Here is a 12175-nt window from a genome sequence, read left to right on the forward strand (position 1 = left end):
GGTTCTCATGTGACAGGCTTTCAATGGAGTAACCTTTCTTTCCTTTTCCAATGGTCAAAAGCACCTCAGTTATAAGCTAATCCAGGAGATCATGTGACTCAATGATGATATTTTATAATCTGCTTAAGGAAAAAGAACCAGTAACAATCTGTATTGCTAAGGAGTATGTTGTTCAAGTTTTTTTGAGACAGAGTCTCACTCTGTTGCCCAGGCCAGAGTGCAGTGGCACGATCTCGGCTCACTGCAACCTTTGCGTCCCCGGTTCAAGCAATTTTCCTGTCTCAGCCTCCCAAGTAGTGGGGACTACAGGCGCACGCCACCAAGCCTGGCTAATTTTTGTATTTTTAGGAGAAACGGGGTTTCACCTTGTTGGTCAGGCTGGTCTCAAACTCCTGACCTCAGGTGATCCACCCGCCTTGGCCTCCCAAAGTGCTGAGATTACAGGCGTGAGCTACCGCGCCTGGCCTCAAGTTTTTAGTTGGCTACAAAAAAAAAAAAAAAAAAAAAAAGGCTGAGCCAGGGCCAGGCACTGTGGCTCATGCCTGCTATCCCAGCACTTGGGGAAGTCGAGGCAGGAGGATCACTTGAGCCCAGGAGGTCGAGACCAGACTGGGTAACAAAGTGGGATCTTGTCTCTCCAAAAACATAAAAATTAAAATAAAACAAAATAAAAATGGCTGGGGTGTTAAGCCCCCTTAGTGAATGGCTGACCAGATCCTCATTTGAAACTGTGATTTTGGCTGGGCATGGTGGCTCATGCCTGTAATCCCAGTACTTTGGGAGGCCGAGGCAGGCGGATCAGGCGGATCACCTGAGGTCAGGAGTTTGAGACCAGCCTGGCCAACATGGTGAAACCCTGTCTCTACTGAAAATACAAAAATTAGCCGGGTGTAGTGGCACAAGCCTGTAATCCCAGCTACTCGGGAGGGTGAGGCAGGAGAATCGCTTGAACCCGGGAGGCAGAGGTAGCAGTGAACCGATATTGCGCCACTACATTCCGGCCTGAGAGACAGAACGAGACTCAGTCTAAAAAAAAAAAGAAACTGGAATTATGACACCAATGTCTAAAAGCTCCAGAAACCAAAAAAGGTGAAAACGTGTGGTGTAGGAAGGTAAACACTGCAGAATAAAGCAAACAGGAATACCTGGTAAGACAGAAAACAAAAGAATGGTGTAGTGGAAAAGTATCTTTGGGTAAAATATTTTTGTGCCCATCTTTCTCACCTATAACATGAACGTAATACCACAAGTGATAATGTTATATAGATTAGAAGCACTGTACATAAAAGTTTCTGACATATAATAAAAGCTTAGTAATTGAGCTCAGTAAATAGCGGCAGCAATTATTATTTTAATTCCTGTATTCATCTTGATTTCTCAGTTTCAGCAGAATATCTCTTTAGTAAAATGCAATCGTATTAACTGGTAAATCATTATACATTCCAGATTCATTGTATATAAATTATTAAATAAACATGTATGCACACTAACACAATGTAGGCAGTTATGAAGTGATGAATCAAACTAATTTTAAGTGAAAAGATCACATTGAAATTACACTCTCACTGCGATTACAACTATTCAAGAATATGTATGAATATACATAAGGAACACAAGGGAACACAGAAAATAAAAATTACTTATGTGTTAAGGTGGTAGAATTTTTAGTTTTACTTATATCTAATAAAACGATTATAATTATGGGCAATATAGTAAAAGTAAGAGGGAATAATGAAATCTTTAAAAAAAGGGAAAACAAAATTCAGATCCCTCCATCAAATGCTCTCATTATATCTCAGCCTCTGACTTCATCCCTCGCTACTTTCACTATTGCCCCATAGCAACAGCTAGACTGTGTGTGGTCCCTACGTGTCCCTTCTATGCCTCTGCTCATATCTCTGAAATGCAGTGGTCCACCCCAACCTTTCCGCCAGTGTAAATACCATGCTTTTTACATAGCTTGATAATGATTCATTTCCCCAAAGAAATATTTTCTAATTAACCCCACCCCACAGTGTCCCTGCCTTTAATCTTAAAACCTTTCCCGCTACTCTGATCTGACCTGAAGAATCCCAGAATCACAAGGCACTACAAGTTGTGACTTAAGAATAATAGTGATTTAGGACCTTCTGAATCACAAAATCAAAAGAACATTGAATATTCAGATGGAGTATTCTTATAGTTTTACTTTATTGAACTTAGAAAATACTTTCATAGGCTCAGCCTAAATCCTGGTGCTTCTCATCCTAACCTGTTTCATAATGACTAAGTTCCTTAGTCCCTAAATTCTCCTACATTGGGGTTTCTCTGTTACATAGCCTTTAAGCTGAAGAGGAAACAATACAGATGCTCCTCAGCTTACAATGGGGTTATGTCCCAATAAACCCACTGTAAATCGAAATTTTTTTTTTTTTTTAAAGAGACAGGGTCTTGCTCTGTCACCCAGCGTGGGAGTACAGTGGCACGATCATGGCCCACTGCAGCCTCCACTTCCTGGGTTCAAGCAATCCTCTTGAGTAGCTGGACTATGGGCACGTGTCATTGCACCCAGTTAATTTTGTTACTTTCTGTAAAGACGGGATCTCATTATGTTGCCTAGGCTGGTCTTGAATTCCTGGACTCAAGTAATCCTCCTGCCTTGGCCTCTGATATGGTTTGGCTGTGTCCCCACCCAAATCTCACCTTCAACTGTAATAATCGCCAAGTGTCAAGGGTGGGGCCAGGTGAAGATAACTGAATCATAGGGGTGGTTCCCCCATACTGTTGTTGTGGTAGTAAGTCTCAAAAGAGCTGATGGTTTTATAAATGAGAGTTCCCTTGCACAAGCTCTCTTGGCTGCCACCATGTAAGATGTGACTTTGCTCCTCCTTTGCCTTCAGCCATGATTGTGAGGCCTTCCCAGCCACGTAGAAGTGTGAGTCAATTAAACCTCTTTCCTTGATAAATTACCCAGTCTTGAGTATGTCTTATTAGCAGTGTGAGAACAGACGAATACAGCCTCCCAAAGTGCTGGGATTACAGGCATGTGCAAATTGAAAATATCTTAAGTTGATAATGCATTTAATATACCTAACCTATTGAACATCAAAGCTTAGCCTAGCCTACCTTAAACATGCTCAGAACATTTATATTAGCCTGCAGTTGGGCAAAGTCATCTAACACAACACCTATTTTATAATGAAGTGTTGAATATCTGATGTAATTTATTAAACACTACACTGAAAGTGAAAAACAAAATGGTTGTATGGGTATACAAAGTATGCTTTCTGCTGAATGTGTATCACTTTCATACCATCATAAAGTTGGAAAATTATTAAGTTGAACCATCATAAGTAGGGAACTGTCTGTAATATGACATGTACCAACAGTCTCTAGCCTTGCCAAGCTTTAGTGGGGAAGTGAGCCATCAATGAGGTATGAGATGAAAATCATAGGTTAATGAGTCTGAATATATACATTCAAATATTGGATCTGCAACTTAGGCAAACTGCTTAACCTAAGACATACATTTATTTTCAGTAAAACAGAATTAAGAATACCTACTTTGTGGAAAAGAAATCAGGATTAAAAAAATCCAATAATATAACTGAACATGTTCAGTAAAATATTCTTCATATGTTATTACTGGTTGAGCATTCCTAATCCAAAATGCTTCAAAAGCTGTACTTTTTTGAGCACTGACATGACACTGAAAGAAAATACTCATTGGAGCAGTTTGGATTTTGAATTTTTAGATTAGGGATGCTCAACTAGTTTCTGCAGACATTCCAAAATCTGAAAAAAATAAAAATAAAAAACCTAAAACATTTCTAGTCCTAAGCATTTCAGATAAGGGATACTCAACCTGTAATTATTTTCACAGATGGTTAGAGTTAAATTTTAAATAAAAAAAATCAAGAACCATGGTGTCAAGTACTAGTAGAAACAAGATATCAACAAACTAAGCTTCAAAAACCAAAGAATGATTTAGAACTACAGTGCTATGTACATTTTTGATAATACATATTACATTAGCACATTCCTTTATTTCTACACATTTTAGATATTTTTAGAGATAATATTTTGCAGGTAGTTTGGTTCATAAAATGATTCCTAAGTTTTCAGCATCTATATGTGGCCTTTAAATGTAAGGACTTAAAAGCCTTCGGTAAGACTAAGCTTGATTTAACGTTAAAAAAAAAAAAGCTCTGAGCTGGGCGAGGTGGCTCACACCTGTAATCCCAGCACTCTGGGAGGCTGAAGCAGGAGGACCGCTTGAGCCCAGGAGTTCAAAACCAGCCTGGGCAATGTGGCAAAACCCCATCTCTACAAAAGATAGAAAAATTAGCTGGGCATGGTTGCACCCGCCTTGTAGTCCCAGCTACTCAAGAGGCTGAGGTGGGAGGATCCCTTGAGCCTGGGAGGCTGTAGTGAGACATGATGGCGCTACTACACTCCAGTATGGGCAACAGAGACCCTGTCTTAAAAAAAAAAAAAAAGAAAGAAAGAAAGAAAGAAAGAAAAGAAACAGGAAAAAAAAAAAAAACGCGCCAATAAAAGGACATAGAGGAATCAGGAAAAATTTCAAAACCTTAACCATAAACTTACATGACTTTCTGTGATATATAATCTCACATTTCTTGATAATCTTTTTCTCTTACCCATTTCTCCTTTTAAAAAATACCTTTTGACTTTCATAAAATGGAAACTTTTTATTTAAAAGAGAAGCTGAGTGTGTATCCTGTTGGCATTTTTCATCAACACATTATATGACAATCTTCCAAAGGAGTTTATATATTCTAGCTTCATGTTCCACTCCATATCCTGCCTCCTTAATATCCTTAAACTTAAGTCAACTAACAGCTCCAACAATGAAAAGCAGACAAATATTACTAATTAACAAGAAAAGTAAACTTGGGTCTAGAGATGATTATTGCTAAGTCACCAATAAGAAGAAATTTTAAGTTTTATACATTAGAATGCTTCTGAGTTTACCTTTCTATAGGTGTGTCAGTTTTTGTTCGGCATCAAAGTGAAAGGAGTTATCTGTATAATTTCCCTAGTGCCTTGTCAGGGGTAATGTACTTTTACTGGGGCAAATCTGTTAGAACTCTTTGCTTTTTTTTTATGCTATAACCAACACAGAAATGTCTTTCTAAGTGACATTAACTCCAAGCTCTGGTTTGGTGCCAAATGGAGTTAGCTCACTTGCCAATTATGTCTTGAAGTAGCGGCTACAAGAACATTGAAATAAGGTGGTTTATAAACTCAATCAACCAGAGCAAAGGGCTTTATACTAGCAGGAAAGGGCAGGTAATCTCTTTCCTCAAGTTAAATTGACCTGGTTGTTACGTCAGCTAATCAATCCTAAATACACAGTTCCCAGGTAGGAAACCATGTCATTTGTCATTTATTGAAGGAGGCTCCTCCTGGCTGGGTTCCCAGTCAGCAGGAATTCACAAATCTCTCTCCCGGAACTGCGTTTCCTCCTGGTTCAAGCTTGTTCCGAATGGAATCAGATCCTGTGACTAAGTAATCAGTAAGCTGAACAATCATGGAGACCAGAGGCTTATCAAAGCAAAGTTGTGATGACCTACTACACTTAGCTCTTTTTTCTTTTTTTTTTTTGAGATGGAGTCTTGCTCTGTCGCCCAGGATGGAGTGCAGTGGCGCGATCTTGGCTCACTGCAAGCTCCTCCTCCCGGGATCACGCCATTCTCCTGCCTCAGCCTCCCGAGTAGCTGGGACTACAGGCGCCCGCCACCATGCCCGGCTAACTTTTTGTATTTTTAGTAGAGACGGGGTTTCACCTTGTTAGCCAGGATGGTATCCATCTCCTGACCTCGTGATCCACCCGCCTCGGCCTCCCAAAGCGCTGGGATTACAGGCATGAGCCACTGCTCCCGGCTCTTTTTTCTTTGTTTTTTGAGATGGAGTCTCGCCCTATCGCCCAGGCTGGAGTACAATGGCACGATCTCAGCTCACTGCAACCTCCACCTCCTGGGTTCAAGCAATTCTCCTGCTTCAGCCTCCCTAGTAGCTGGGATTACAGGTGCATGCCACCACGCCCAGCTAATTTTTGAATGTTTAGTAGAGGTGGGGTTTCACCATGTTGGCCAAGCTGGTCTTGAACTCTTGACCTTGTGATCTGCCCACCTTGGCCTCCCAAAGTGCTGGGATTCAGGCATGAGCCACTGTGCCCAGCCAGCTCTTTATTTTCTAAACAAGCCAACAATATCTTATATGACAAGAATGCAGTGCAAAGGGCATGGTGCTTCCTCCTAGAGGTTCAGAAAGGGGAAAAATCAGTTACCTAAAATAATTTCCAGAAGTTAGACCTTAATTTAAGGAAAGTTTGGAGAAATGGTGGGATTTAGATAAATACAGAGGAATAGGAGAACATTTTCAGGCTGGGAAAGTGGCATTAACTAGTAGATGGAAGAGGAAATGTGAATGTTAAGTTTTGAGACAATGAGTAATCTGGCAGGAGCAAAAATATGTGTCAAGAAAAACAGAAGACAGCCAGGCGCAGTGGCTCATGGCTGTAATCCCAGCACTTTGGGAGGCCTAGATGAGAGGATTGCTTGGGCCCAGGGATTGGAGACCAGCCTGGGCAACATGGTGAAACCTCATCTCTACAAAAAATTAAAAAATTAGCCAGGTGTGGTGGCACATGCTTGTAGTCCCAGCTAGGGGACTAGGGAGGCTGAGGGTGGGAGGATGGCTTGAGCCCAGGAGGTGGAGGTTGCAGTGAGCCATGACTGTGCCACCGCACTCCAGCCTGGGTGACAGAGCCAGACCCTGTCTCAAACAAACAAAGAAAAACAGAAGACATGACATTAAATTCCTAGCCATAAAACCTGAAAAGTAAAACTTAGAGTTCAGGACAAGGCATGGGTACACTAAGATGAATTATCTAGCCCCAAAGTAAGTTTTGGTTCTGATGATTTAACTTTTTGGAGGCATTATTTCATTTTGATTAACTACTCCTCTGCAATTCCAGAGACCAGGAGGACTGAGGGGACCTACCCTCTCCTCTCTCTCTTATATGTTGTGGCAAAAGTGACTAGACTAAATTTGTGAACAGAGACACAGTTAGGTATAACCTGAGGGAACAGTCTACAGGCAGCAAGAAAGCATGTATGGTTTGTTCTTTTCATGAACACTTCCTGTCATATTTCAGATCTAGACAGTTACTAAAAATAAGTATAATGAACAAGTTCTAAGTCTCAAAACATCACCCTAGCTGCTTGTCTTCCTGTCATTTTAATATGGTCCTTAAGTCTTTTCTAGTTTCAAAAAATCCCTTATAAAATACCTCCCACAAAGGAGCTAGAATTTAAACATCTGTTAACACCAGCTGGGCACGGTGGCTCACTCCTGTAATCCCAGCACTTTGGGAGGCAGAGATGGGCAGATCACCTGAGGTCAGGAGTTCGAGACTGGCCTGGCCAACATGGTGAAACCCCGTCTCTACTAAAAACACACAAAAAATTAGCCAGGCATGGTGGCACATGTCTGTAGTCCCAGCTACTCCGGGAGGCTGAGGCAGGAGAATGGCTGGAACCTGGGAGGTGGAGGTTGCAGTGAGCCAAGATTGGGCCACTCCACTCCAGCCTAGGTGACAGAGACTCCGTCTCAAAAAACAAACAAAACAAAACAAAAAAACAAATATCAGTTAACACCTTAATATCTAACAGTTAAAACAGCTTCAGTGTTCCAGGAAACATCAGAATATTGCTATGGTTTGAATGTGATCCCCAAAGCTCGTGTGTTGGAAACTTAATCCTCAGTGCTACAGTGGTGAGAGGTGGGACCTTTAAGAGATGATTAGGTCATGAGGGGAGAGTCCCACAAATGAATTAATTTTGTTATTGAGAGAGTGGGTTCATTAGAAAATTGAGTTTGGCCCTCTCTGGCTCTCCCATGCATGCTCCCTTGCCCTTCTGCCATCTGCCATGGAATGACACAGCAAGGTCCTTGCCAAGATGTGGGCCCCTTGACCTTGAACTTCTCAGACTCCAAAACTGTAAAAAATAAATCTCTATTCATTATAAATTACCCAGCTTCAGGCAGATCACTTGAGCCCAGTAGTTCAAGACTGGCCTGGGCAACATAGTGAGACCACATTTCTACAAAATATTTAAAAATTAAAAAATGAGCCAGGTGTGGTGGTACATGCCTGTAGTACCAGCTACTTGGGAGGCTGAGGTGGGAGGATTGCTGGAGCCCAGGAGGCTGAGGCTACAGTGAGATGTGATCGTGCCATAGCATTCCAGCCTGGGTGACAGACAGAGTAAGACCCTGTCTCAAAAAACAACAATAATAATAATAATTAATAAAAGGGCACTTTATTGGAGTGGCATACATTAAAAAGGATGGAAGAAGGTAGGAAAGCAAAGACAGATTTTTTCTACTTTATAATTTTGTTCAAAAACATACATCATGTCATTTGTTATAGGATCTTAGTTTAAAAGGAGACTTTTTTTTTTTTTTCTTTTTTTGAGACAGAGTTTCGCTCTGTCGCCCAGTCTGGAGTGCAGTGGCGAGATCTTGGCTCACTGCAAGCTCCGCCTCCCGGGTTCACGCCATTCTCCTGCCTCAGCCTCCCGAGTAGCTAGGACTACAGGCGCATGCCACCACACCCAGCTAATTTTTTGTATTTTTAGTAGAGACGGGTTTTCACCGTGTTAGCCAGGATGGTCTTGATCTCCTGACCTCATGATCCGCCCGCCTCGGCCTCCCAAAGTACTGGGATTACAGGCTTGAGCCACCGCACCGGCCTAAAAGGAGACTTTAGAGTATATGATCTACTCTATAATTATGTGTCCCTTTCCAAACAATATTAAACTCCAGCTCATTTCTAGAGCATTTTGAGTTATCTGTACCATTCTCACACTGTGACCAAGAGAAATAGAACAAAGCAGAAAGCTAAATATACCATAGGATTTATAAGTCTCTCCTACTATGTAGTTAGTCATGAATGAAAGAACTTGGGGAATGGCTGACCATCTTTATATTTATATATGATCATTTTTATGCTACTGATATCAAATGCAGCTTAACTTACCAGCTCTCCAATTCAGCAAAGGCTTGTTTCATTTTCTTAATGGAGGCATCCATCTCTTCTTTAACTACAACTCGATACCGTGCAAGAGACACCGTGCAGCGCTGGAGGTCTTTTACAGATTTTTCAATATTGGAACCTTGGGGAAAAAACCCGAAATATTAAATAAAAAAAAAAGAATAATTATATAGGTAACTTGAAAGTCGGATCTGAACACCAACGCCAAATGTCATGTAGACTAAGAATCTTTCCTAAATAACCACCTTCCCCAATGAGAAAAACATGTTTTTATAGATTTTTGGAAAAAAAAGGATCCTGGTCAAGATGGAATAATAATAATTGGATTTATTCTTCTATCTTAAACAACTAAAAACATACAAAGACAAAATATATGAAACAATGGTTTTCAGACAATGTGTAACAGGTAGTACTTTTCCCGAGACAACAGAAACAAATGAAGTGAGGCCTATGATTGCCCCAACTTGCTGCCTCAGTAGTTTCTAGGCTACAAGGCAGGGAGGAGAAATCCTCAACAGCCTGTTGGACCCCCTGAATTGAAGGGACAAAGTTGGGAATTTGGAAAGGCCAAGATGGCTGAAATTCTGGGGCAGAGTATTGGTGAGGAAAGAGCTACACACATGAGAGAGCTGCACGGAGATCCACAGAGGATTCTGAGTGTGGACCAGTGCATGAGTAAAAAGAAACTACCCAAGACTGGAAAGACAACAGGCAAAAAAAAAAAAAAAAAAAACCAAAGAACCACCAAAAAACAACAAAACAAAAAAACCAGGCAGAACAATCCCCAGAGCTCACCAGGCCAGGGACAGTTTGTGCTCACACCAGCCAGAGTGGAAAAACCTCAAAATATATGGCAGGCAGAGTAGTTGGAAGGATACTGCCTCAGCAACAGGGCAAAATTATTTCTAGACTAAAGGCTGCTCTAGTCCCACCTAAAAAAGCTTAAAAGAAACAGAAAAATATGACCTATAAGTAAGAGAAAAAATCAATCACAGAGGCAGATGCGGAAATGACACAGATGATAGAATTGAGTAGAAAAGGACATCAAACAGCTATTATAATTAGATAATATAGGGCCAGGTGTGGTGGCTCATGCCTGTAATCCCAGCACTTTGGGAGGCCAAGATGGGTGGATCACCTGAGGCCAGGAGTTCAAGACCAGCCTGGCCAGCATGGTGAAACCCTGTCTCTACTAAAAATACAAAATTAGCTGGGTGTGGTGGCACGCACCTGTAATCCCAGCTACTCGGGAGGCTGAGGCAGGAGAATCACTGGGAGGCAGAGGTTTCAGTGAGCTGAAATCACACCATTGCACTCCAGCCTGGGCGACAAGAGTGAAACTCCATCTCAAAAAATAAAAAAAAAAAATAGATACCATATGTTCAAGAAGGTAGAGGAAAGCATAAGCATGGTAAGAAGAGATATGGAAGATATCTTAAAAGACCCCAGTTGAACTTCTAGAGACAAATAAAACAATGCCAGAGACGACAAATATACTGCATAGAATTAACAGCAGAATAGAAACTGTTAACAAAAGATGAATACAGTTGAAGACAGCAGTTTTACAAACTATCCAAAATGAAATGAAACACACAGAGAAAAAAGACTTTAAAAAAGGTACCAAATTTTCAAAATTCCCTAAGTTACAGGATTTAATAGAATATAATTCACCATGTGGACATTACAAAATTAAAATGTTCTGTCTGTATAGTACACTTCAAAGCACTGTATATATGAGGAAGCCAGCTTTGTAGAAAAGGATGGACTGCATTTACCTACTCAACACATTTTAACCAATTTCCAAGAGTTCTATTTACCTTTCTATATTCACCAATCCCCAAATTACATATATAATTGATTGCTGGAAACATGGATCTAAAAAGTTTGTAACTATGCCAAGATATGCATTTCCAATTTTTTAATTTAAATTATTCCTCATCTCAACTTGATTTTATTTTTTAGAATCCACCTAAAAGCTTTCAAGCCTTGTGCGCATATATATATATATGTATATTTTTGGCTTGATTGGATAGTCTCAAACCTGCTGATCTGCAACAGGCTGAGGGCTACCAGAACAATGAAAAAGGGGAGCTTACCTAATTAAAATTTGGCTCATGTGTAATAAATAATTCCATAAAGAGCTACTGATTACAAGTGTCCTTTATATTTCTATGTTTCATTTGTTTAGTGGAGTGGACCACCATGCTTAGATGTATGAAACTCAGATATAGGAAACACAGGCTATTATCTCTGTCTGCTGAATTACTGGCTGTTTGTTTAAATGATTATTGTAGTTTTCTTTTTTTTTTAAGCAAAGAGCTATCACCAGTCAATGCCACATACTTAAGAGAAAATGACCTTACTTTTTCTAAGCTAGAGTCTGTCAGAGGACTCTAGCTCAGTAAGAGCATGAAGTTATGAAGAGGAGTGAAAATATTTCTTTAAAATGTCAATGTTGGCTGGGCGCAGTGGCTCACGCCTGTAATTCCAGCACTTTGGGAGGCCGAGACAGGCGGATCACGAGGTCAGGAGATCGAGACCATCCTGGCTAACACGGCGAAACCCCATCTCTACTAAAAATACAAAAAAATAGCTGGGCATGGTGGCACTAGCCTATAGTCCCAGCTACTCGGTAGGCTGAGGCAGGAGAATGGCATGAACCCGGGAGGCGGAGCTTGCAGTGAGCCAAGACTGCGCCACTGCACTCCAGCCTGGGGGACAAAGTGAGACTCAGTCTCGGGGGGGGAAAAAAAAAAGTCAATGTCAGAGAAGGTAGAGCTTTTACTTGTTGGGTCAACCAGAAGATAAAAATGAAAGAAACAGCACCAAAACGTTGCAATAAAGCAAATAAAGAAACAGGTTAATGTTAGCAGGTAAGTCATTCTGGCAGTAGAGTTTGACTTTAATTCACAAAACGTGTCGTCGTAAGTAGATTATACAGCATTTAAACTACTTTCAGACTCCAACTGTGTACACAAAGGTTAGGGGAAGGGCTGAGTAGTCAGTCACTGTCTGGAAAATGGAAAAATATTAACTGATGCCCTTCTGAAACCTTATTTATGGCAACAGAGATAATTTGCCCTCTTCAGCCAAAAACACAGATTTTTCATT

General features: G+C 40.8%; 1 protein-coding gene across 4 annotated transcripts in view; it reads right to left on the reverse strand.

The window, feature by feature from the left end:
• The window catches only part of SPATS2 (spermatogenesis associated serine rich 2), a 160987-nt gene that overhangs the window by 18216 nt on the left and 130596 nt on the right, over positions 1 to 12175 (reverse strand). For all 4 annotated transcript variants that reach the window (XM_016923475.4, XM_016923476.4, XM_063786715.1 and 1 more), the window contains one exon: positions 9050 to 9185. In XM_016923475.4, the coding sequence (XP_016778964.3) occupies positions 9050 to 9185 (136 nt within the window). The remainder of the gene's footprint in view (positions 1 to 9049; positions 9186 to 12175) is intronic.

The sequence above is a fragment of the Pan troglodytes genome, chromosome 10, assembly GCF_028858775.2.
Source record: "Pan troglodytes isolate AG18354 chromosome 10, NHGRI_mPanTro3-v2.0_pri, whole genome shotgun sequence".
NCBI classification, from domain to species: domain Eukaryota; kingdom Metazoa; phylum Chordata; class Mammalia; order Primates; family Hominidae; genus Pan; species Pan troglodytes.